This window comes from Varroa destructor, unplaced genomic scaffold (assembly GCF_002443255.2).
Source record: "Varroa destructor unplaced genomic scaffold, Vdes_3.0 BEIS01000002.1, whole genome shotgun sequence".
In the NCBI taxonomy this organism is placed as follows: domain Eukaryota; kingdom Metazoa; phylum Arthropoda; class Arachnida; order Mesostigmata; family Varroidae; genus Varroa; species Varroa destructor.
This window is the reverse complement of record NW_019211455.1, coordinates 27,389,336-27,416,704: the sequence shown is the minus strand read 5'-3', so window position 1 is coordinate 27,416,704 and position 27,369 is coordinate 27,389,336. Positions and strand designations below refer to the sequence as shown.

The 27,369-nt window shown below is 39.8% G+C and overlaps 3 protein-coding genes and 1 long non-coding RNA gene across 6 annotated transcripts in view; 2 read left to right on the top strand and 2 right to left on the bottom strand.

Annotated features, from left to right (window-relative positions):
- Positions 1–590: 590 nt before the first annotated feature.
- Positions 591–9,712, bottom strand: LOC111245236 (dnaJ homolog subfamily C member 21-like). Of its 3 annotated transcripts, none has more exons than XR_015320970.1 (9): positions 9,439–9,712; positions 8,640–8,854; positions 7,866–8,156; positions 7,419–7,568; positions 6,993–7,126; positions 5,721–5,922; positions 3,411–3,592; positions 2,855–3,008; positions 591–1,578 (listed from the first exon to the last, which is right to left on the bottom strand). XR_015320970.1 is itself a non-coding variant. In XM_022793328.2 (8 exons), exons 1-7 carry the CDS (start codon positions 9,533–9,535, stop codon positions 3,422–3,424), a joined length of 1,260 nt encoding a protein of 419 aa, XP_022649063.1. In that variant the 5' UTR covers positions 9,536–9,712; the 3' UTR covers positions 1,636–3,008; positions 3,411–3,421. The 3 variants fall into 3 exon arrangements, 1 of the variants encoding a protein (XP_022649063.1); XR_002671256.2 differs by lacking the exon at positions 591–1,578 and adding an exon at positions 1,636–2,219; XM_022793328.2 differs by lacking the exon at positions 591–1,578 and having other exon boundaries at positions 1,636–3,008.
- A 172-nt stretch (positions 9,713–9,884) lies between these two features.
- The window catches only part of LOC111245229 (uncharacterized), a 32,660-nt gene continuing 15,175 nt past the window's right edge, over positions 9,885–27,369 (top strand). Inside the window, exon 1 of the mRNA XM_086979987.1 lies at positions 9,885–9,913. Within this exon, the coding sequence (XP_086836113.1) occupies positions 9,900–9,913 (14 nt within the window). The 5' untranslated portion in view covers positions 9,885–9,899. The remainder of the gene's footprint in view (positions 9,914–27,369) is intronic.
- LOC111245673 (transcriptional regulator ERG-like) lies at positions 11,959–22,060 on the bottom strand. The gene is made up of 6 exons (XM_022794323.2): positions 21,874–22,060; positions 17,660–17,704; positions 17,380–17,424; positions 13,094–13,334; positions 12,398–12,636; positions 11,959–12,220 (listed from the first exon to the last, which is right to left on the bottom strand). Exons 1-6 carry the CDS (start codon positions 22,016–22,018, stop codon positions 12,141–12,143), a joined length of 795 nt encoding a protein of 264 aa, XP_022650058.1. The 5' UTR covers positions 22,019–22,060; the 3' UTR covers positions 11,959–12,140.
- On the top strand, positions 15,600–16,216 carry LOC147757614 (uncharacterized). The gene is made up of 2 exons (XR_015320994.1): positions 15,600–15,843; positions 16,043–16,216. It is a non-coding gene; the product is annotated as an uncharacterized LOC147757614 (long non-coding RNA).

The following is a 27,369-nucleotide window of genomic DNA, read 5'->3' as shown; positions in this document are numbered from 1 at the left end:
CAGTAATAGAGATGTGTCTGTATTAGTGCGCATGATAAGTCTTGATGGTCCACCGGTTGCTGTGGTATACTCTCAAGCAGTAACTGCAGAGTAGAAAGTAGTGCTGAAAAATCATTTTCAGTTTCTCTAGTAGATGATGTACAACATATTCTGCTTTCTACAATGACAGGCTTTATGCGATCATCAGTGCCAGCAAGTGGTTTACACTGTACGGAAGGCTGTATAAAGCACATGTCAGTGGATCATAATTGTAAGCACGTCTATGCGAGTAAAAGAAGAACGCAGAGTACAGAATTCTCTGTGCGATAGGCAGCGTAGCCGTGCACATGAAGCCGGTGAAACTGTGAATGACTCGGCGAGTTCAGTGGCAAAGAAAAGTTGTAGACAGACGAGTAGGGCATTTGGGCTGGTGGAATAAATCGAGATGGAAACTCAAGCAAAAAGTGTTCCGCTTAGCGAAGGCGAAATTCAGGGAGCAAAAATTTTGAGTTCCCATATCAAAACACAGACCGCCTGCCTCTTGACGAAATATATAGTAGGTGCAGGTATATCAGTTTATTAGCAACTTGACCAGTTAATATGACACGATATACTATAATTAAGACAATGGTAAGATATGATTTATTCAAAAAAGAAATTAAAGGTCGATGGCTCGAAAGAGGTACACGCTTTCCTGTTAAATAAAATCGATTTAGTGGATACTGCTATGCGTTCCAAGTTATGACATGTCCCCTAGCAAATGCTTTACGGAATATGTAAGGTTTACTTAGTTGACGCTTAAATTTGACATACAACTTTCGAGTGCGAATTTGCTGGTTATCAACACATATATTTTTTAATATAATGCGCATTACGCATCTTACTTAAAAAGAAGTTTGGCATCTTTGGAAAAGGCTAGCCCTACACAAAGGTAACAAGAGGCTACCAACAAGACTGATTTATGCCGGTAGGCTGTGATAAGATCTTTACATGTGTGCTTCTGTAACTATCTATTTTTCAAAAATTTTTTTTGTTCGAAAGATTCTTTATCCGCAATGGTAGATACAGATTCCAGGCCACGTTACAACATACTAAATATGAAACGTATTGTACTGTATACGATCGGCAATGGTGGAACAGTGACAATTGATAGTCTTGTTTTTATATAATTGAAAAATCAGGCAGCTTCACTCATTTTTTCGCCTTTTCCTACACTGGATCTGTACTGATAGCCTTTTAACCACGAACGACATCTTATATTTGTTTCTGTTTTAGTTGTTCTCGCTCAAAACCCGGTGGTGGTGCAGATATTAATACTATAGGGTTTTGTCTATTGTTTTGAAACGCGATTCACCAACCATTAAGATCTTAAATACAATATCCTTTCGATTTTGTTCAGCTTGGAAAAACATACCGTTTACAATATAATAGTACGCTATGATCACTCCGCTGGAGAGATTACTTATTCTTTGTTACTGTTTTGTCTATAATCACAGTATACACAATTTTTTTTTAAGACGAAAACTGTTGAATTATAAAACCCGTTACAGACCTGACTTCGTCACTATGCCACGAAGAGTCGCCTGAGTTACGAACACCCTATAAAATAACATCGACATTAATGCATGTTCTCCTTGTTTAGCTTAATGAAACACATTTTCTATTAGTTATAATATTAGTTTATTTACAGTGCCGCTCGGCCATCTGGTTGGTCACGTATGCTATAACACCAACAATTTTGCAAGTACCTAATGTTCAATGCCAAATAGGTATTCTCCATTCCTTTATACCTACACGAAATTATCATATCGCCTTGCCAATGATTAATTAATACTCATTCCTACATTAGTCCAACAAAATAACGTGAGGAATACATACTTGCTATTGATTTATGCTGGAAGGAGTCTCTAGCGACTCAGGTAGCTTCCAAAAAAAACAAAAAAATTCTAATTAAAGGTGACAGTTAGCGGCCCAGGCCCGTTGCAGTTTCTAATACTCAATCAGTCAAGCAGACTATCATTCAAAAAGTATAAGTTTTTCTTTTATATTGCGTTTAGCTAGTTAGGTCTCTTATCGTGGAGGTTTACTTCTCTGTTTTCGAAAGACTGTGCGTAACCAGTTCTTTTTAGATTTTCGAACATTTTGTCCAGCATATATTACATAATGCGCTTTTCATCGGTTGCAGCTGGACTTTCCTGTCCTTGTCGTCTCCATAAGTATTTCATGCATTTTTGCAGGACCTGGACGTAAATGTGAAACATTGGTTCGCGGGTATTATATATGTGGAAAAAGTAACTACTAGACGTATTTGCGCTCAAAGCAAAAAAGCAGCGTATTTTATCGATATAAAAAACAAACCTCAGCGGAACTAAAGCTTTAACTGCGCACCTAATAAGTGAAAAATTCTGTAATTATGTATGTCACAACAGTAAGCAATCTTGTCGGCACATGGAAGTTGTGAGCCGTTTTAGCGGTTTCAGGAAACGGACACTATCGATAATTTAGCAAAAAGGTACTTTTTCGTTTATGTTAACGACCGGTAAACTGGAATTACCTGTATTCGCACGACGTCTGATACTGCCGTTAAGAATACTAAACAATCTTCCTTGAGAAATAGAGCAGTATATTAACAATATATCATTACATCTAAAAAGCTCAAAGGTTTCCAACAGTCATTTACCTCCTTGATATATTTATTTTCAATGTTGAGCAGGAATCAATCATCAAGTAAAGCAAGATAAGGCTTGATTATATTAAATTGCTTTTGCAGGTAATTACTAAGCTCCCAGTTAGTTATCTCATAAGGGCCTATTGCCCAAGTAAACACTAATAAAAAAAGCAGGCACAATATAATAGGTATAAACAGACACCATACTTATTCTTCTTGGCCTTGAAATCTACCGGGAGTTCCGGCTTCTGAACAAAATCCTGTCCTATGCTCGAACTTCCTGGCACACTTTGGTTCAAACCTTCCTTCTTCGACGCTCAATCCAACCAGTCGCTAATAACTTTGGATGCCTCACAAGTGTCTGTTGAAACGGGTGGGGATAAAACAGAAATAAAACGACTATTGCGCATTTTAGAGACAAGATTATCATGCTTTTTATTTATAATTTTTTTTTTATCTACGTCTCGTGGAATGTGTTCTTGTCATTCAAATGAAGAGTTGCAAAAATAGCCATCACATGATAATATATATATACGTACAGTGTAATAATTACTTGAGAAAATCAAATTAGCAAAACGTACAAATCTGCGAGATTTCCGGAAGGCTTTAAACGGCCTTGGGTTTGTAATATTACAGCCCTGTGGTAATTAATGTAATATTTTATAGAGGCTCTTTCTCGTATGCACAACACAGTGCAATCAATATGTTAATAATGTTAAAAATATTTCAATACTAAAATTGAGATTAATATATTATAAAGTACCTTCAGTTACACTATTGTTGAACCGTGGTATACATCTTCGCGTTTTTCTTTTTCTTTCTATTCTTACGATTTTTCCGCCGATTCTCCTCTAATGGTGCCGTACTGTCGCCCTCGCCAGCATCCGGCTCGTAAGTACCGTCTGCTTCAAAAGTTTCTGTTAGAGCCTCAGGCTGACCCTTGTCCTGCGAATATCAACGGAATACCATCTTAAACATCGAAAATTATAGATCCCCTTACTTTACACAAATCATGCATGTATATATAATTTAGTCTACCTGACCATAAAATTATCTTGTACTTAAAAAAATAAAATACATATACACGATGTCCCAAAAAATAAATATATAATTTAAATAATTATAGCTTTATTCTTTTTACATATAATGAATATTCTAAATTGCAAAAGAATCTACATAAAAAAAAACTACATACAGAACTTTTTCTTTTACCGTACTACTCGACAACACAGTACTGATAATTTTAGTCTATTGATTTACAATCTCAATTGTGGGTTTATACTTTTTTAGCATCGTTAATTCTGCCGTTGAGCAACATGTTCATTGATGCTAGAGCTAAGAAACAAGCATGCTGTTCCATGGCGCCTCTTCGTGCAACCCATCTGCTTAAAAGACCATCATCAAAATGGGCTCTTACGTCACCATTATAGTGTGCAAGTGCTTCGACATGTTAGAAATAAAACTAGTCATTTTTACAAAAGTCGTCCGAATCGCGTAATAAAACATGTTCTTACATTAAACTAATTTAATTGGCACGAGCCATTGTACTGTCAAGATAACAGTCCGATCGAATTAATGTATACATTCTTTTGAGACACTCCATTTATATGAAGTTAAGATTAAATCGAATCTTCTTAACAATTTGGATATATATATATGTATATTGTATATAGTATATATTTATATAACAACCGTCGGACATAACAACTACACTTCTGTCCATTGTTTATATTTCAATTTACTCTTGTAATGTATGGGAAATGTATGGGTCGCTCAATTTTTTAGCAAAAGCACGTCAATTCAAAGTTTTATTTGTATGAAAGTTTCACATTTTTTTTAGCTCTAAATAGATCAGAGATTTAGTACAATTAGCATTTACTGGATAATTTCAAAAGGTGGAGTTATACAGGACAACTCAGTATTTTTTTCGCATGTCATTAAACTCTTGTGGAAATATAGAAAAGCAAGACAAGTATCGCGTTTTCCTGCAACAGTGTTATCTGTTTTAAGGCAATATTTTTAATAGTAAACTGAATAAAACAAGTTACATTTTAAAAAAGTCACTGCATTAAATTATTTTACGTGGGATGGCTATATGGGGTAAGGTGCTGGAGAATTATGACTGCTTCAAGGTTAAGGCGTATTATTCACGCACGCGTTGCACGAATGTGGTACCGCAACACCGTATTATATGTGGCTACCTTTGAGACACTTTGGCGACTTTATTGTTATAACCCACTGTAGGATTAGGCCAATATTATCCATATATGCGCTATACTGCAGATAGTCAAGATTATAGATTACATGTATAATTATTTATGCCAGAATTAAGCATATACGCAATAATTATAAAGGCTTCAGTGCGAAGGTTGGTTTTAGAGAACGGTGCCGTTCCTTGTTGTTGTTGTTGTTGTTATCGTTGTTGTTTGTTGTTACTGCCTCACTTCTCGAACAGAATGCGACTCTGTATGCACCTGTATATGGGCCATTCAAAACCAGTCTTCACCTTTTTTTCAGTTTTTAGTCTGCCTATCTTGTCATAAGTTACCATAAAGCATCGCCTTCTCTGGCAATCATCACAGTTTTTTCTAAAACGATAAGGTTTTTCCCTTTGTGAAAATGACTGACCTTTTCGCACGAAATTATTAACAATAATTTCGCCCTCTGGAATTATGTGAGTCAACGACATAGATGCCTTCCATCGACATTTTGTCAAGAATGAATAAGTTGTGAGAAGTCCGTTTCAGCCAGAATATTGAAAAAATGTTTAACGAATATACTGCTATATTCACCTTCTTCTTTTCCGTGGCCTCGGGTATTTTTGACGATAGTATGAATCAAATGTTGGCCTCATCCTTACCTAAATAAACCTGATAAATGGTACGGCCCACCGAGCCATATCAAATAGATTTTTAGCCAAAAGATATTTTTACCGAAAATTTTCAGTTTGATGCTAAATCAGAAAAGTGCACTGGACCCACATGTTTATGCGCGCATTTCCGAATCCGAACCAGAGCCCCCTAAAGCGTAATTCCCTTCTCTCGCTAAGATCTAGTTTGGAAAGTCCACTAACCTCGGCATCGTTTTTAGTGTCATCACGATCTTCGGGTTCGTCTGAATAATGGTTCTGCTCTGCACTATCATCGTTAATTTCAACTTCGCCATTTGAGCAGGCATTGTCACACCTGTTGAAAGCTTTTTCTTCTTCTTCGATCAGGTCCTTTAACAATGCCTCGTTTTTCTTATGCCTTTTCGAGCGCACATGATTTTCATACCTTGAAAGGAATCACCATAAGCGTCAGCTTTGCATGTGAAAGAACTAATACAACAGGGTACTCAATCAACAGCGTGAAACGCACCGATTGGCTTCAATCCTTTTTTCTTACCTGTTGGCCAATATGCAATCAACCGACGAACGAATTAAATATATTTTAACAAAACTTATTTTATACTTTACGGTTAGTTCTCCCTTAACGAAAAATTGGCATCTTCTTTTTTCACTCTTTTGCTTTTTTTTTGTATAAAGTGTTGGGAAAAAACATCGTCTTATACCAAGCGTTTGTCTTGAGTAAGATTAAAATCTATTTAAAAAAGTGCATAAATGGAATAGAGCTATAAACAAAAACAAATTAATACACAACATGCCAAACAAGAAAACTTAAAGGTTAAGTCTTTTTTCTATAAGATAAAAATTATATGCTACTAATCATAAATATTTAAACATTAGATTTAGTGAATCAAAGATTTAATCGAATCTACTTATACGGTAACAAGAGCTTCAGCGGTTGAAAGTCTCAATGAAAGCCAGTGAAACTTTAACTTGTTTGATAGGTGTATTTGCAAACTTATATGAGTATCATATGAAGCGGCAAATTAAAAAGAAAGGTAACAAATAGAATACCTGGGGAATGGAAAAGGTATGCCTTACGAGAATCATGACGGAAAGAATAAAGAAATTAGAAGCTCAAAATCAGCCCGAATACTAACCAGGTCTAGCCACATTATCGCAGCTTTTTAGAGGAAAAAAGTATTTGAGACCACAAGAATATAAAAAGCCATCTTCATCCAAACCATTGAGCCTCATGTTCGCATTATACTAACTGAACACTAAGCTGCTGTTAGAATGACGACAGTTTATTGATAATATGTGTATATGCTCCAATTTAAAGCAGAAGGCTTTTATTTACCAAAAAATACGCAGAGCTGCAATTCGGTTTTTGAAGTTTCTTACCTGACAACGCAATATATAAACGAGCTGTACGGAACAAAGCGTAACATGCACTTTTTTGTTATTAATGTAGTAATTGTTATCAATATCTGGTAGTCTGTTTCCAAATGAACTTACGATTTTATTGACATAAAGGCCTTATCGCAGGGGATACAGAAAAGTGGATCTTGCTCCTCGACACTTTGTTCGTGCTCTAATTCAAGTTCAGCTAACTGCTTTTCGATCTGCTCAGGCCATATCCATTCTGCTTCCTGGAAAATGACGTTCAATATTACTCATTTAGTGGACTTCATTTGACAACATCAAATATTCTGAAAAATTCACATAATCTTTACTACAGGTCTTATGATTAAATTCTTGTCGTGGCGCGTTCAGCGCTTGATATTTATCACTAACAAGATTGTTGTTAATGCAGACAACATGACAATGCCTAAGTTGCCATAGACACAGATTCCACATAAACAGAAATTGCAGTGACAAATTAGTATGGCACCAAATTAGTACTAGTTAATAAAACTGGGGGTCTGTACCACCATTACTGACCTTGTACTTTTCCATTTTTCTAAGTTTTTCCATTTTCTCCTGTTTTCGTTTCTGTTGTTGTGCTTTATTACGTTCATCTTGTTCTTTTTCTAATTTCGCAAGGTAAAGCTTAACCCGACGATCCCGCTTTTTTACAAAAGCCACTAGACCCTGTGGAAGGGAGCACACAGCAGACCATTATTTACTGCACAGCCTGGTAAGTATTATCCCATCATAATTGCAGATCAACGAATTTTAATTATTTGCACAGCATTCAATATGTACCGCATTATGTGTATATGGAAGTAATACTTGTAAACTCGGAGTACCCTATAGCTTCTAAGTTAGTTTTGAATCTACGCTCGCACGAAAAACAATGTGGTTTTTCACACACACAAAAAAAATTTCGTCCGAGTCTGAGAAATTTCGAGCGCGAGAGCAGGAAAGGAAAATATAAACAAATGTTACCCGAATCTGCTCGTTCCGTTCCTTCCTGGCAGCGTCGCGAATCTTCTGGTTCTCCCTCATAATGTAACGGTTGCCTTTCCGGCCGTATTCTTTGCAGTGTTCGTGTTCTTGTAACCATTCGAAATTTAGCCCTGTGCGGAACGCCTCCCAGAACTGGTAGAATGGTCGCACAACATCTTTGTACGACGACTTGCTGTCGCCAAAACATGCAAATTCCAATTCATCGTTGACATATGGTGCTTCCTGATCCGCAATTGTTTCAAATACTTTTCTATACACTGAGTAGAAGCCCTGGGTAGAATCGACAGTACACAATGAATGCTCATTTGTTACTGACTGCTAGTAAACCTGTTTTGGTATGATGTTCAACAGGAATAATATCCTTAAAGATATTCTACATATAAATAAAGTTATTGTATAATACATCGTCATTAGAAAACGTTGTATACTACAAATATTCCGAGTCCATGCAAGCAATTAATATCTATATCTGAAAGTATAGAGATATTAATTATCATTAAATGAACCCTTTTACTTTTAGCTTCTCTCTTGATAAAACTTCCAATGCCCGCATATCGTTACCAAGGTGCTCCTTGTTCTCTATATTTCATTCATGTATCGACCCTGAAGCTCCCACTTTTGAATCCACTTAGTCTACACTGTAATTCATAACAATTTCTTAATATGAAACGTCTAGATTTGAATTTAAAAAAAAACATCTGTTTTCCGTAGAATTCGTCCTATTTTCAGATAAAATTATAATAATACTATTACATCAATGTGATCATTGAAGCCGTTGTAACATGAAGCAGTAAAATATTGGTACACGTCTAGGAAATGCTCATTTTCCGCCTCATCTCTGCGTTTCAGCATGCTATCACGGTGCTTGTCATAGAAAGCTCTGTCCTCTGGATTGGATAGAACCTCGTACGCCTGCTGTATTAGTTTGAAGGTTTCCGTAGCTTCGGTTATATTGTGCGGATTTTTGTCTGCAAATACGACACGATAAAAAATAGCATACCAAGAAATAATGCATAACGAGAATAGCCGTTACAATATAGCGTTTCTCGAGCGAATTCGGTTAAATGTTTATTAAATTACACAATTTTTTCCACTGCTTAGAGAAAAATCAAATAGTACGAAGTTTTCCAACTGTGTTCAGCTTGAATTCATTCGACCGATCCCAATTTATAATCTTTTTTAGTGGCTTATTCTAGGCTATATAATGTAAAGCCCAAGTTCGCTCTATGGGTTTTGAACTCAATTTAGACAACAGAAACGGGTCCACTAACACGTGCCATGAAACAATAGTGGCTCCTGTATATTTATTCTTAGCGTGCGAATTACGGTGTACGAGCAAATTCTGAACAACTATTTTTATAAAGTACATTATTTTAGCTCAGTAATATATTTAGCTTTTCAGAATTGTATTACAAAGAATACCTTTATTCATACTAAGATATATATATATATATATAAGTTAGCAAATCATACCACTATTCCTAGAGCAAGTATGGTTCTTTGAAATAAGTGAACATATAAGAAGGTAACTACAACGGACTATTTGACATACCTGGATGCCATTTTAGCGCAAGTTTTCGATAGGCTACTTTCAGCTCATTGTCATCCGCATCTTTTTTGACGTTAAGAACCTCGTAATGGCACTTCATTCTTTGCTCTTCCTTTTGTCTATATCAACAATCAAGTTTGTATAGAATTAGTTTCAACACAGACATAAATCTAACCCTTAACAATAACAGACGGGTTTAGAAAGTCGACAGGATTCCGAATACACAGGACAAACATACTCTATACAGCGTGCTGGCTAGGTTTAAACAATAAACACAACAGCAGACAGCTACGAACTCTAGCTATAGCTGGCATCAGTTCTGGTTGTAACATGAATGGAGAGGGTAGCCGATATGATGCTAACCTTGGCGAAACACTGAAAATGATTAAACGACAGCTCTGGAAAGATCGGGCCAATATTGTTCACTACTATATATATATATATATATATATATATATATATATATGCTAAATTTGAGGTAAGTTATTATGATGTTTTGCTAATGAATAATCTGAGAAAATATATGGCGGTGCAACTTGAGATGTTTTCTTTTATTACACATACGGTTCGGACGGAGGAGGGGGTATCAGAAGGTCAGGAGGTCGTATAAGACCGCTATTTTCACAGTTATAACATTCACACATATTTATGGCACTACGAATTGGATACGTGGAATGCGAAATCTAACTTCTAATTGTTATGATGTGCGGACAACTAAAGAAATTATACTTGATCCAAACAAACAAATTACCTGAATTTGGCGAACTTCAAGGAAGGTAGCTGTCTTGTGCAGCTTTGATAGATACACATGTTTGGAAGAAATAAATATTTCTCACTTTTCGTGATTATCGGGCTACGAATTTTTACAAAAAGATATATCCTTAACGAAAATGCTCAGAGCTTTTTGTTAAAAGCCAAATGCAGAATGTTCTAACAGCTACAAATGAAATATGAATGAGTGCACATTAATGACCAATTAATGAGGAATTTTTCTCAAGTTATTTTTGTAGTCATTTCGTGAATCGGAGGTTAAAAATTTAATTTACTTCCATTGTTATCTATACGCACTTTTCAGATACGTGTAAAAAAACAGTAAGCTTTCTATTGCTGAATAGGCTTATAAACATTACATTATTAAAAAATTAAAAATAATATATATATATATATATATATATATATATATATATATATATATACATATATACGAGTAAACGATGTGCAGCAAAAATCACAAACGACGAAGCCGGTGAGGTGGCAGTCGTGTTTCTTAAACCTCTTGCCATATGGCAGAGGAGGAATCGGCCATTGATTTAACTACTTCTACTCGTGGTGGCAGTCAAAAAAAAGTAGGCTTCTGCAGCGCATGGAAATACAAAATAGTATCATCCGGCGAATCACTAACCAACGCCGTTCCAAACAACACCGCCAAAGAGAATCGCGTTGAGACTCAGCAACATTGAGCAACGACCTTCTCATATAGAAACACCAGTACCTAAGAACAAAAATATTAGGCGTTAATGTAGCGATAACCTTGATTGACAGCGACCACTGATAAAAGCTACCGCGGGTATCTGCACTGCAGCCCAAAAGCGGTTGCAGTCCCAAACAGGAAAACGGTGCTTAAACCGTAGTAATGCCTTATCGTCCTGCTATAGCTATGTTTCCGAACTGTACGTTCGGTATTGTAGTTTTGCATTCTATTAGACGGCTGGCTCCGCAGCACGAAGTGACGAAGTCGGAACCTTCCAATTCAGTCGCGAATCAGATCAGGCAGAGCCCATTCGACCTTTCCTTTATTGATTCGTGCTGGAGTGTTTTTCCGTTCAGCCAAGACTGACGTTAGCTGCGTAAATTATGGTTAGGGACTCTTCGCAAAAGCTTTTTACTTGATTGGGATTAGTCGATAGCAAATTTATTTTGGTTGTGCAGTATGACTATCGATCCCTCTGCCATGAAGTATCAATGCATAAGGTCCACTAGGTTCGGAATTGTCCATGATTTAACAACACGTATATCAACTCAGTGCCACCATACGAATTCATTACATCGCTCGTAACTCATTTATTAGACGTATTTCATAAAATCATCAAAATGTTCATCCGCTGTTTATATCGGCCGGCAGGAATTAATGATACTATAACAATCATCATTGGCTGTTATGTACAACCATTGGCTGCGAGCAAGAGAGCATGTTCGTAACAACAAGTGGTCAGTGTGGAATGGACGATATGGGGCAAAAACAAAGCTTCTGGAATTACAGTCATCAGCGAAAAGCATACGCTTTTTTCGTTCGAGAAAAAACCTATGCTCTCACTTGATAACTATGCGCTGGGGTATTTTCGACACTGAATATTTACTTAGCTTTTATCCTGTTGTGAAACTACTACTTACTCAGAATAGATATAGATCCACATGTTGAGAACATAAGAATGTTAGTTCGGGCTACATAAAACTCATTTCGGCACCTTGTTGTAAGAACAACTACGCTGAGTTTCGTAAAGTCTGGTCTTTATTTCTCATGTCAGTCCTATCCATCTTCTATAGTTGAGATGAAGCAACGCGGGTAGTGAGATAAACAGTTGAGTCAACATATTTGCACTGATAAAAATGACCTTAATGAAAAAATCTCAACATACATATCCTTCGTGGCTATCGCTACGTATAATCACTTGAAAAGGTCCGCTCCTGCCAAGAGGTATGACATTTTACATTGCACACGAATACTGCACATGTGGTGTGCCCCGATATGGCTGGCAAGTGCTTCCAGCAGAAGTCCAATATCCACCTGTTGTGAGAATAGTGACTTTTGTTAGTAAGTTTTGTTGATAACAAAAAGCTACGCAGCAACATAAATAAGAGCCATGGAAACAGTCTAATGTATCTTGCAGTTCAATGCGTACATCCATGACATTATCTAACAACACGCATATATATATATATATATATATATATATAGGCTCACCTGACGAGAAATCCATAGACGATAGTTTTCTGCCGGTTGATCCAGGCGGGTAGACCTGGGGGGTGAGGAAGAAGTCACCTGCATGATGAAGGCGATAATCCCCAGCAGTGCGTGTACCTAAACTTGGAGCGCCCTGAAGGGACTGCTGTTGTTGGGCCGCCGAGAGGCCAGCGAAGTCGAATTTATAAGCGTAGCGCTTTCCGTGAACCTTCGACATGATGTTTTTGTCATAATAATATCTGTAAAATATTAATGCATGGTAGTACATGTTTATGGTCTAAAACGTATTCATTATTATGAACAACCGATAGCTCAGTGATTTCAGTCTGTTTGCTGTTGTTGATCCGAACCAGGTTTTTGTTTTTAATTACAGCAAATCGATAACAAATTCGTTTTAAAGTTAAAAATAAGGAAAATATGCTTTTTTTTTTTAAAAAAACAATAGATGGAACCACTTTTATGCAGATATCTGGATTTGAAATTCGACATAGACGTCGAAGGAGTCTGGCTCGTTCTCGAAACATGGCAAAGAGTCAGCATTTCTGCTTTTCCGAGGTACCAAAGAAAGCCTAGCAAGAGTCGTTTGTAAAGCTTTGTGTAAGAAAGTGATGATTAGTACATTACGCAGAGTTTAAACTATTATTTACGTTTTTGGATCGATGCAATGGTACAGTACGGGTCTGCGTATAGGCCTACCTCAGTGCGCGAGACAATTTGTCGTAATTCATATTGGGCTTGGACTTTCGTTCACCCCAGCGACGTGCGACTTCGTCGGGGTCTGTTAGCTTGAACTCTCCGTTTTGACCTTCCCATGCTATACAGTGGCCATGCGATGGAGGATCTGAGAGCAGTTCAAGAAGAAATTGCCACAACTGGATTTGACCGCCAGATACTGGGGCGCCACTACCTAACCCTCCAGAAACGTGTGCTCCGCCGCCTGTAAAGTAAATTACCTCGAACTTTGGCTTCTTTGCATCATAATGCGTCCTGTAATATTTTTATGAATATTTTAGATTTATAGGAGGTATTAAACTTGTGGCTTTATTATTTCATTACCTTTCTATCCAGAGACATTGAAGCAGAACTTAACAAGAATGAGCTCGCTGAGCGTATTCTATAGAATGCCCCAGATGCGCTGTTTTTTGTACGTTGAATAATCCTTTTCAAAGAACAGGCATGTAGGGTTATACTAGCTGCGACCTTATACGTGTCTCGTCGTAGTTGCTCTACGTTACTGCGATCTACTTAAAGGATGCCGAGTCTGATTTCGCTGAACCATGTAACTGCGCGTCCTTTTAGATTTTAGCATGCAACCATGGACGAAATCCATGGGAAAATCTTACTCGTTACACTTATATGGTTGTAAGAATGCTTTAAGCAGCATCGGAATGAGGCTTGCTAAATTTCAGAGTTGCCACACATAGCACGTGGTAAGGAAGTTTGATGTCATTTCATTGATGTATCTATACGCTGTTTATGTTTCTTCGAGCATGAGTACATACACGACTCCACAATCAGATCGCTGCTACGGCCTTCTTCTCTACGCACTCGGTGATAGCGCCGTTTATATCCTACTCCTGATAGAATACCTAATGAGGCTCTATCTATTCAATTCCTAATGCCGCCGTGCCCATACGCGTACCGCTATTCCATTACGACTATATACAAGAGGTATTATTATTATTATCATTGTGATTATCTTAATATACTATTACTGCCGCGGTCTATGGTTAGCGTGCCGCCTCTATCCAGTCTCGTCCGAGAGATTACTCCGAAGCGGGCGAAAGAAATGACCTGCAGCCCTGCTGGCTGTCTGTTGTCGCTAGTGTGAAATCACATATGCACGACGTGACATCTCTGCGTGACTGCTATCGCATCCGACAAGGGTTTGAGAAACTGCCTCTATAGTCAACATGGCTTGCGGACTTGATACCACAGCCATATAGTGTAGCACAAGCGAGAAAAGCCTAAGCAATACGCTAGTGAAAAGAGCTTGACTGGCTAGACTGGGCAGAAGCAGGCTAAGAGTCCCCTAGGGGCAGACGTAGATGCCGCATAGAAAAGACTTCCGTCTGTCGACGAGGAGCAATCCTCTGGGGCTCGACCATGGATCTCGGGGGTAGGGAGCTGACATCGTGCTTCTGAGTTAATCCTTCATCTGCATCGCACGTTCGGGTACGGCCAAGAGACGCGCTCACCTTGATGCTTTTATAGCGACAGCTGAAGAATGTTAACCTGCCAAGTGTTCTATATTGATACAACGTTCCTTATCAAATGATGCGACTAGTCGTTTTTCAGTAGTAGTATTGGGTTTTTCAGCAGGAAAACACGATTTTATCGTATATTGATTAATTCTTCATATAGAACTAATCGACGCCACTAATCGGATATACGATGTATTTTTAAAACTAAAATTGACTACTTTGCAAATCATTTCTTAAATTAAAAAATTACTTTTCTAATAGCGGAATAATTTTCGTATCATTAAGTAGTAGGAGGGTCTCATAGCTGAGATCATTAGACGAGTCACTCTATAGAGATTGATACGCTTTTGGTCTACGCACGACGCCTTCGACTCGACAGAGGGCTGCGTTTTGCCCTAAATTGGTATTATTAATTTGAATTCAACTGTGGAAAACCTGACAGTAGCGATACCGATCACCTGTACAAGTCCTATAACAAGTATTTGTTGTGTCCCGAACTTCTTCAGATATCCGACAGGTCTAATGAATCATATTGATCAATTTAAAATATCGCGTACAATAAGAGTCCCTACAATACGCTCCGTCATGAAGCTTCGAAAACGACCTTCGGCTAATTCAATTAAATGCTTGTAAGCGCCTAACGTTTAATACAGCTTTTTAGAGGTAAAGAATATGTCACCCTTACAATCATCGCGCTTAGAGACGACGTTTGCGATCTACAATGGACTACTGTCGGTCTTCATATATAAGAGTTGCATCGGACGTTATTGATGAATGCGACGGTCGCCTCCATTACTATATCTTAGTATCCCACATAATCGCTTCCTACCGCTTTCCCACTATTTACCCACTTCCTTGAACGTTATAATCACACACTTCTGTCCGAGAGGTTTTGCCGGAAGAAGTTCCCTGCCCTACGCAAAACCCAGTTTGGGGCAGCGTGGCCGCAAAGTACTCTATCGAAAACAAGTAAGCGCGCGTAGCCATTGAGGGAGACACTGAACCGCTGGTTTACCCTCGCCCAACACTTAAGATGCTCCTTTCCTGCCACTGCTAGCATCCCGTACCCATCTATAAATACGGCTTTAACACAGCAGGGAGCACATTAAGAGTTCGTTTTCCTGTCACTAGGGATCACCATCCGGGTAGTCGCGACGCGTCCAGACAACGACTATTCTATAGAAGAGGTGGCCTGGCAGGCAGCCCAGCATATATCGTTTCCCACGTGGCAGTTCTAATCGCGTGAGTTGTGTCGGTCTAGTCCAAGTTAATCCGGTTGAGGAATAACTCTTGCTTTATGAAGCACTGCATTTCGATTTAGGATCATTTTTTATCTGTGGTACAGGTCGTTAGATTAAGTTTGTGTGTGAAAGAAGGTAATACATTCACACCTTCGACTAAGATCGAGCTTATAAAATCTGATGTTTTTTTTTTAAATTAGGCGCTCTGCTGGCTATGGCAAATAACGCATTGAGATTACATTGCAACACAAGTTGGTCTAGCGAATCTCGGCGTTTCGGTATCGCAAATTATGGGAAAGCCAGCTATTTCGATCGCTAAATCCCGCTGCGGGAGAAGCGTCGAAAGAAAATACGTTGTGACGTAACCTAAAAGGTAGGTTCATAATGTCGTCTAATCTAATGACTAGCATCGAACACGGTCGTGGTCTAAATAGATAGATATTCAAAATTTTCATTCGAAAAAACCGCTCGAGTACGTAGAGTCACCACCTTTGAAGACTTATGCGGTGGGTGTCGTCGTCGTCGTCGTCGTCGTCTGGCCGATCTCCAAGCCACGTGCTCACCATGGTGATTTTTAACGAGCGCAGAGCCTTTTTTTTCTCTATCTTGATTTTAGTACACCCATTAAATTAGAAACGGTTGAACCACTGCTAACTGGAGAGCTCACACATGCCAAACTGGATATGTATAAATTATATCGATAACAGCGAAGATCGTGACTGATAACAAAACATTGTAATTTCGGTCTATATGTATCGTACGCTAGAAGCGACGATGCTCATTTGATAGCGTACGGAATAAATCGTTAGGGGCGTCTGCCCTTTATCTCGGTTATATTTGTTCGTAACTGTCTTTTGCTTCCTTTTTTTCCGCGACTGTACTGTACGTCATGGTGTCATCAATTTTTTTAGATCATGTCTGTCGCTTAAAAATTTCTACCGTCCTAATCGCTCTGCATTTTTTTTCGTAGGTCTTTATTAGGAAATACCAGTGTTTCCGGAACGGACAGCACCAATGACGATATCATTTCAAACGTCATTAGATTGCAAAGGTTATGCTTTTCGTAGAGAACCTCGAAAATCGAAGACTCCGATCTGGCATGACTCGATCTTTCCTACAGCAGTCTATCGGTTACGTTAACGCATATTTTTCAATATACCGCAACAGAACTCGAATCAGCTCGATGCGCACGTAAACATGCATGAATATACACTCCGAAGCAACATGATGTTTGAATCTAGGGGCACGTAACCTGCCCGTGTGGCTTCTTTGATTGTTCCCACGTGCACGACAGCCAGTTTTTCCTTGCGGTCATGTAGTACTTTTTGAATATGCCAACTGAGAACGCGTCATTTTAGTTACCATAGTACTTGCCACTTCCTTGTGGTTGACTAGATATCTAGCACCTTTACGTATACTTCGATCGACTCGAGGACCTCAAGGGGACCATCGATTGAAGAATATTTTACTGTAATATATACTGTCAATTATATGCGTTAGCCTCGGCTATGAAATCCAACGTATTCGTAGCACTTACTTGCTTGAGTGAAATTTCGTGCAGATTTGAGCATATATAATGAATCTGAAATAAAATTCGAGAGTTTTGTTAATGACGATGGACTGTGTTAGTGATGGTGAGTGCACCACCGCTTAGCACATGTCCATTGCTTATGTAAAACTACTGGTGCATTTTTAACACTTAGTTGTTGTGCTCAAATGGACTCTGCTGAATTATCAGCCAGTCGATTTCGATATCCAAAAACACTATCCATATTGGACTAGGAGATGGATAGACTATCCACGAGGGTACGCATTACCTTCACCGCTTCTAGGATCCGTTCGCGACTCTCTTTCGGTGTCATCTGAAACAATCCAAATAAACCCGGAAGGCCTAACTGTTATTATATAGTGCATAGTGCTCTAATATAGTGCTAAATACTTCGCTCGTCTGTTATCCGTGGTCCAGGTCGATGCACAGGCTTCCAATTTGAATTCCGAAGCGGAACCTCTAATTACAAAAAACTGAGTCTCGTGGACTGTTAATGGGCTGAAGCGTCCAAATACCCTCAAGAGAAAATAAACAATGACGCACGACAATTACTCGGGGCTATCACCTCCATAGACGTGACACAATTTCTTACCCCACTCTGTTCGGGCCTAATCCTTTGATTATCAATGTTAACTACACCTTGAATTGCTTTTTTTTCTTAAATGCCGAGATAGTTCACCTTTATACCTAAGCAAGCGTAACAAACCAAGCTTTATTGGCCTTTAAAATCTTGGTCTAAAAAAAACATTGGCTTAAAAATCATGTAGTGGTAAAGGTATCTGCCTGCCAAGGACTTTCGATCTCGACAAATTCTTAGATTTTACAAATTCGCAGGTACGGTTTCGACAACCACCCTAAAGTGTTGGCGATCTCAAGTAGACTACTTCCCAAACCAATGCGGCAAACTTGGATATCGTTGAGGGCTGAACATTTGGTCATGCAGTTCAGATCCGTCACAAAATATACTAGAAATATATAGATGTACTTGTAGCCTAAGTTTGTGAATGTATTTACTAGTACTAAATATATATGTACATACTATATGTGTGTGCAGTGTTGTCGCTTTCTGAGCAGCACAATACCTTCCGTGCTTATCGCACTATTCGTGAGTGCAAAAACAAAGGCTTCCTGTCTGAAATGTGTTTTTCGGTTCGACATTGTTAGATTGAAAAGGAAATGCCTGAGTAGTCATAGAGATTTTGAGAAATTCCATAAATTTCGAGGCTTTTTTAGTATTCGTCAGCAAAGATCCATAACCTCCAACATCAATATGCAACACACGAGATCAGTCAGAGTTCCTTCACAAAAATAACAAACCAATAACGACTTATGGAAATTATATACATAATATATATATATTAAAAACAAACTTCAATAAACGCAATCTATGACTTACGTTTTTCAGGACCAGAGTTAATTTTTTTTAATTCAGTATGCTAAAGGAGAATATGACCTATGACACCACTAACGAAGGAGACCACTGTATTAAGCGGCGTGTCGCTTGTTTTCGTCAGGTTTCGCGTGTAACAGAAAATTATCTCCGTCGAACGGTGATAAAAAGTGCTTGGAGAATCATCGTCTCAATACACACTATACATTTTTTTTTAAATTTATTTAACAATAACATCGCATAGGCTACCCGTCGTATGTATCGGGTCAGTAATTGGTACTTATCGGTGTGTAAGGCAAATCCAATGGATAGAACAAAAGCCGAAGCTGTAAAAGCTGCCTGTGTTTGATTTTATGGCTCGTCTTTGAGATCTCTAACCAAGTAATTGAAATATCTGTAACCCGCAAATATTCAACATTTTATACTGGCTAAATCTCAACTGTGTTCCCGCAGATCCCGTAAAACGCGCATTGTCACCAATGTAATGTAGTGCGCTAGATGTCATAGACGCCAGCTGCAGTGGAATACAAAAACCTCCAAGACTCATCGATTTCGGTTTATCGAAAGCTTATTTGCGATTACAGAAATAGATTTTAATAGGAGATCTTGGTACAGAATTTCCAGAAGACATGTGTATATATTTGAAGTGAGTTCACTATTAGGCTCAACTACACGTCAGATGAACGTAGAATCCATATTTCTATTTAACGAAATGTAATGGCATTATGATAAAAAAAAAGTAATACCAACCCATATGTAGGCACTTTCCGAAGACCCAGATCGGATAAGCAGAGATCTTGGCTGTTTATGCGGGTTCCGGAATGATTTTCAATAGGTACGAAAATTCTACCACCCTATGTAAATCGCGTGCCTATCACGAATCGTGTTTTGCTGATACTGATAGAAAAACATCTGTTAATGGCTTCGTTTCTGTTTTTGAGAAAACGATAGAAAGTATCGTAGTTCGAGAAGATAAGTAATTGAATTTCTAACCCTCATTCATCGTTCTTTGGGTCCTGGCCAGTCCTTGGTCTAAAGTGTCTCACAAGTTCCAGCTATGGGTATCCCTTGGACACTTTACACACTAATAGATGAAAGCATTGTATCATAGCATACGATTTGCTAAGGCTTAGTGTTGAATCATATATCACGACTACCAAATGCATTTTATATATGTATATATATCAGGAATTTTTTCCTGCTTGTAGCCAGTGCGGTATAAAAGACTTGATAAACTTACTGTATCTAGACTGTAATACTTACGGCTCTGTCAATCTCCATTTTCACATGGTTCCAAAATATTCGAGAGACAATCATAGCATGCAGGAGCGAGGTATTCCTGACCGACAAAGGGAAGTTAATAAAGATTTCTTTCTCCAGGAACATCTCTTCTTGGTATAAATATACACGCACGCACACACACACAATTATCACCGATTAAAAGACAACGGCCACGAACAGCTGCGAGTTTTACCTAAACAAGTACTTCATTGTAAATGGTCCCCCTCAAACGTCATTGTTTCTATACAAATTCAATTCAACATAATATTATACACACCGTCAAAGTCTATCTGTTCCGGAATTCTCAACCGATTTTGATCACCAAGCCCTTCTATTCACACGTACCCCCTCAACGTACCTACGTGATTTAGTTTGTGATGAATTTCAATTATCCTGCCAGCCTCTCAGAATGGAAAATTTCCTCTCTATTGTGGATACGTCGAACATTGGCGACGCTAGTTACATATCACTGTATCAGAATAAACAGGTATGAACAAACACAAAAGCCGGTTGTTAAGTTGTTCTCCACATATACTGCGTAATGATGTTTTTATTCTGGCAAGCTAACTTCGAATTTGAGTGGTATCGGATCAGAAAGGATCCTGGGCCTTTTTTTATATACCGCTGCATTTTAATGTGCAACTTTTCAGTCCAACGACTTAGGATCAGGTACTGTTTCTGCTCACGCTAATCGAGTCAAACCAAACGCTCTAGAGTAAAGCAAGTAAAATATTCTAACTTCTTAGGAGAAGACCGTCTCACTTTGACAAGTCTCAGCTCTCACCATAAATGCCCCTTTAATAGATATTTACTTAAATGCATTCCGGTGAATCTCATGTTTGGGAGCTATCATTTTTTCAAGCTTCACTTAATCCATTGTCCTAGCCATCAGGCCTGATGCAATTAACTGGCACAAATGAATAACGCAAGCACAATGCTAACACACCAATATCCTAGTTGTAGTGAACAAGAGGCACTTTCATCTCATCACGACGCTTAATTAATGGCGAAGGGCGTACGGCCGTCAGGCCGTAAGATTATTCGCGGCGGACGTAGAGTCAACGACGCACGTTTTTGGTTACATTGCTTCCATTTCGAGAGAGGCTAACCAAGGAAATAGCCGCTCAGACATCTAAGTCAGCTGTCGACGAAGATAATCTTTCCGTGCCTTTCGTGCTTGACTCTCCAGAGCGCGCGCGACTCACAACAGCAGCGGTAGCACAGCCTGTGCGAGTTACACTCGACCGGAAACCCGGAGGAAACGGGTTCCAAGTCCGGGTCGCCAAGTCCAGCCGGCGTGTCAGACCGGAGGTGGTAGCGGCGGCTGCCCTTCGGACTCTTGCCGGAACCTCATCCGGAAGAGCGGGTTCCGGCACGATCCCTTGGGAACGAACTCGTCGGAGCGCTATAGTTCCAACTATCACTGGACGCGTCGACCGGAGTCGAACCGCTCGGACGCCATTGCCGACAATGGCACGACGCGTTTTGTGAGGTGTGGTGCCAATGACAGGCCATGATAGAGATTACTAAGTAAATGCCTCGAGTGCTACGTCCGGAATTGCCGCTAAATATCATTACATCAAAGTACTACTAGAGCAACTTCTACTGCCACTCTTAGCTAGACCAAACTAGACCTTCTCGGAATCCGGCTCATTAGTGGCAGGTCAAAAGCATGGGTACAGCAGCGAGTACGCTAGTGTGGAGATGAACTCTACGCTAGGTTATTTCGCTAGCTGGTCTTTCGTTCAATGGCTTTGTCTGTCAAATGGTGAATGATTATAGCATTGGTGTGGCCAATCACAGCTACTTACCAACTTGCGAGGCGCGAGCTTGCTGCGTGCTATTGCTGGTAACGTTTTGCGGTAACGACTGTTGGCCGTACAGGTATGACGGGTGCCATTTCTTGAGGAAATCGGCTTCGCTACCGGTAACGCTTGCACCGCTCTGTGATTCCATGTTAGGCAGAGAGGACCTTGTTGAGGAAAGCGCCTGGCCAGCAGCTGGACAAGTAGCGATCCCCAGAGCAGTGCGTAGACCGGAGAACTCCTTTCCCGACGGAAGGAAGTGGCAAATGACATTTTGCCGCCAAAAATTTACCGCCGCCACTAGCACCGCCACCTTTGGTTTCCTCCCTGTTCGGCCTCCTACTTTGCCCCCTCTCCCCCCGTTTCTTCGTTGGATCGTAGTCAAGGGAGAGTTCCTTCCAGGGCGCCCTTTTGTGGAAGGGTTTGCGGAGCCATTGCAGCAGGCCGAACGAGCCCGTCGTCCTTCGCTGCTATGAGTCGAGGTCCTAACCAGTCCCAGGGATACCCATAAAGGGCAACCCCCTGCAATGGAGCTACCCGCAGGCAAGCAACCATGCAACCTATGAACATAAAGATAAACTGTGTATGTGCCTTTGCTAGCCAAAAGCTGTCCTTTGCCGTAGCGATCTTCCTCAGCGGTCGAAGCCCCGCCTCCCGTGCCAGCTGATGCGTCTCGTGGGGGGCGGGGTTTTAGATCACGTGGTCACATTGAAAACCACTGACTGGCTGCCTTGGCAAAGATGGCTGTTCGAACCAACTTAACGTTCCGTGCACGCCGATAGAAGGATAGTAGTTTCTACTAGAAGCGCAGTTGCCGCGTAATTTTCGAAGCAGGCGTTGGCGATAACGACTGAAAATCAAATCTAAACCTAAAATCGAGTGACACTCTTCGTTAGTATTACCAAGATAAAAAGGATAACTATTTCAGTACTTTAGAAATTTGTTCACACATTTGCAGTCAACGGATTGATGGTTTGGATGGTTGGGGCGAGATGAGTCTGCATAGTAGAGGGCTACATAAAAAGGGGGATTAGTGGTCTTGTGCACAGCCAGTCGATGACGTCTATTTTGAAATGACAAAACTGGATTATCGGGTTAACGTTGTTTGCTCGAATACTGACCTACTATATATATATATATATATATATATGTATATATACACATATAACACCTAATGGTTTCGATAGGTATAGCAGATGTAGGAACATATATATATATATGTATATATATATATTCTGGTTTCTACATCTGCTATACGTATCGAAACCGTTAGATGTTACACGTGTTAATTGTCTTCATAGTATTCATTCATCTAAAGACGATATCTTAGCTATGTTCGAATAACTTATTTCGACATAGACAGGCTCCAAAGCTCATCAAAAGTAATTGTACATCAATAATTGTTTCATCCGTTAGATTCTTTGGCGTGTTTATCGGTGCAGCTTCCAACAGCTTAACGAGCAACGGTATTATACTGTTGCGTCAGTATGCAGCTGACGCACTCTTCAGCTGGGCTAATATTCGTCTGGCCGAATCGGCCTTATGTAGGACAATTGGATGAACGTAGGGCCGTGCTAGGAAACCTCTAACGTTTTTGTCTTCTGTTATCGAGATGTGGAATTTAAACGACTGTGATTTTACCATTATGTAAGGGGGTTCGATTTAGGTTCGTTCCCTAGATCATATTTGTTTCAGACCATGATAGACGTCCTGCCAAATGTCGTGGAAACTAAATGGCACTATCGTGGCAACAGGCCATTGTCGTACGTTTGACAGCAAATTACTTCCCTATTATACCTGTAATATCTTTGTATGAATAGCAAAAGGTCTTCTTTAAATTAAACTGGCTCTGTCGATGGTTTTCTTTTTATAGGTGTATTAGGTGAGAGAATAAAAATTAGGCGAGAAATAGTGAGTGTGATCATCGGCATCCTATTGAACCATATGAATAAACGGGATGGCACCGTGGACAGGGATAGGTCAGGCTTACTTCTGTGCCGTGCTCAGAATCGGTACAATTGATTTGGTCCACAAGGTTAGCTTATAAACCTAGATATTCCTATTTTGATGTACATTTTTGTTCCGTGCATACAATCAGATTGAAGGCGCCAATACCTCGTGCCCAACGAGTTCCCCTTTGCTGTACATCATAATACAATTAAATTTTTATATATTATTCTATTTTTCCCTTGCGCACTTTGGCATCGGAGTATTCCGCACTGGAAAACTATCTTTGGCAATTTCGTTGGCACCTAATACCTAACACGCGGTTAACTGCCAAAAATAACTTCGCGCATACCATTGAATCTGGGTTCCTGGCAGAAGTTTGATAGGCCTAACTTAAATGAATGATTTCGAATTAGGTTAGGACTAAACGTCGGAACGCTTTCATTATCCATGAACCCAACGGCTCCTCGAGCACTCGAGAGTGAATTTATTTCTGTCAGTTTATTTAAGAAGTACGCCAGAGAAATCCACTTGTTTTTCATCCTTGACGATTCCCTAGTCGACAGCAGAAAACTTCTTCATTGACATGCAATTCTGTCAGGTGCTCCCAAATGCTTTGAAGTATATGAGCCCCGTTGATTGTGTAAGTCGCACCTCGTCTCCTGACCGACGTCAACGTACACTATGAATTGTGCTTAGTATCATTTCAAAGCGATATCCATCGAGGGGTCACGAACTGCGACTTGTCAGTGTATTTTTGGCAAGCTGAGTCTTCTCCACTAAATAACTCGTGTGTTCAATAAACGTGTTAAATAAAATTGATATTCTCCAGCAAGGTAACGGTACGGGCACGCGGCTGAAATACATGTCGTTAATTTGACATAACTGTAATACCTAGGACTAAGTTAAATATCGCTAAATATACAGCTCTGTATCATTCTGAAAGGAGCACTGCGGCAGGTTTCGAACGAATAGCTAACAAGGCCATGGTTTAGTAGGTCAGATTGGTGTATGGGAAAATCATTTGGGAAGAAAGGCCAATACGACCACAAAATTGAGGATACTTTATTTTACTTACCACTTCTCGTTAGGTCGGTGCCAGTAACAACCTGCTAACTTAAAGCGTGACTTACTTGGACTTCCTTGTTTGAGAATGCCCTAACGAGAATTCACGTTTTTGGGGTCGCACTCACCGTACAACTTCTTCTCTCTAAGTCTCTACTTGATGAGATCGCTTCTAATTTTAACACGACATATACGTATTACGTTTGGTATATGTGTCTATCACAGGGCATTCTACCCTTATACTACAGTATAAGCTGTCCGCGACTAATGAAGCAGATTGCCACCTCAATGGCACAATAATGTACGAAGAGTCTAATTGGGAGTGGCTCACGGTGCCAAAACGAGCTGAATTTAAGGAGGGTGTTTACGGTAAAACTTGACAATTTTATAAAGTGCGTTTTTTTTTCGCGAATGGCCACCTGAGCAAATGGAAACGTCGCATTTGGAGCTTAGAATCCGAGAGAAATAACGAAACCCATCCGCGCTGAGAAAGTGACAGTTATGTGTGCTAGGGCCCGCGAAGTGGGTATTCACTGTGGCAATTCAACATGGTCTTGATAAGCTTTTATCTTTAATGCGGAGATCGTGCTTCACACGGACTACAGGCGTTTAGTTTGAAGAGCAAGTTAAATACAGCTAAATCTGGGCATTTTTTTAATTTTTAAGTGCAAACTAATTCACAGAGGATCTTTAAGAAAACCTACATTAACTTTTAGTTAGTTCAAACAATGCAACCCGTATGCCTTCGTTTATCTCGTTTCTTTTTTTCGTATGTGTCTGTTTGTGTATTGGACATTTGAAGGCTTCGAACGTGACCTTGGTAATTTAGTGTTAGGTAACAAAAACATAGTAAAGAATAAAGGCTTTGATGGCAAATATCGCCATCGAGGGGGCGCCGAGTTTAGGCGCCAATTGACAGAATCTAGAGTGCGATCAATGCTTCAGGAACATTAATGTTTGTATGTGGGATGCTAGATTTTAGTAACCTGCCCAACTAAACGGGTACACATTTTGATGCAAAAACAAAAAAAAATAGTAAATACACTAGGATATGCGTGTTCATATTCGTACTTGATCGCGTACATTTCATATACTTTTAGCTTCGACGTCTAAGGATCATTTTCTCACTTAGATAATGTATTCAAGTCATCAAATGAGATAGTGGGTAATAATATAGGGGGTTGGGTGTAACGGCTGGAGATCGAGACGGAAGAATAAATCGACGATGACGCCATTAGGCTAAGATGGGCGGTAGGCAGAGAAAGAAATTGTGCTAGAGTATGGGTATAGGCCCTAGGGAGAATCGTGGTACCAACTCCTGGGAAGATCGTCCGTCTCTCACTGACTTCGACTTCGGATCCATGAGGGAAAGCATGCCTGCCTGTCGTGGCAGCAATAAGGAGTCACCGAGAAGTCGAAAAGCAGCAAAGGGCTCAAGGGCTCAGACACAGCGGGAGACATGCTGAGAAAGCGGAGCTGCTAGTGCGCTTTCGGAATCACTTGACGACCGTTGGCAAGCCGTCGTGGATCGAGTATCGGGTACTTCAACGACAACAGGAGTGTATAGGGAAAGGAAAGTCTGCCTATAGAACTGAACGAAGATGATCCAATACTGCGCCGACGAACCTCGACGGAGAGGCGTAGGCGACTACAAACCGTTGCAAGGGTTTGGGTTCCAGGCGGAACTCCACTTGGCTACAACCGGCGGTGGTAAGCGCGCTGGACGTCACGGGTTCATCTTGTCGGCGTTTAGCCGCACAAGCTCGAAGTGAGCCACTGAACTCCCAAGAGATAGGGATGAAAAAACCTGCCAGATTCCCAAACTTAGAACAGCTCCAACTACCATTATGTCGCCAGACATAACTGTAGGCAGCGGCAAGTTGCTAAGAATTTTGGAGCGACGAAATGGCTCGAGGGGAATCGAGGGAAGATCTACTGGTTCCTGTTTTTCTACTTTGTATGTACTAGTCACACAAGGAAGACTGATCACAAGAAAATGGCCTTCTTCTAAAGTATCTCTCAGGCAAAAAAGCCTTGGAAATGTCAAGTAATGCGTTTAATGCTCGCCAGTATTTTTTAACTTTCGAAAATAAACCCACAATTTAAAAAAATCAGAAGGTGCGATAGTATTTATTTTATAAACCTACTTTTTTTTCTTTTACTGGAAACGAAGTAGTCTAACCAGGCGCCACCTTTTCTATATATCTCTAGTAGATATTAACCTTATGAATTTAATGATCTATTGATCGTGATTTCAACATGAACCAGTACAATGTGAAATTTCTCACAGTTCTCTATTCATTTAATCCAATGGATAATTAAACTTTGTAGAGCCATAGTGTACGGACTTAACGCACTTCAAGACACGCGAAGCGAATTACGCCCTTTTTACCTAATTCAAATGAATACAAAAATCAGGAGAAGAAGAGAAGGAGAACAAACAGGAGCGCTAGATACGAATACCATTTTCTTTGCTATTTCATATCATCG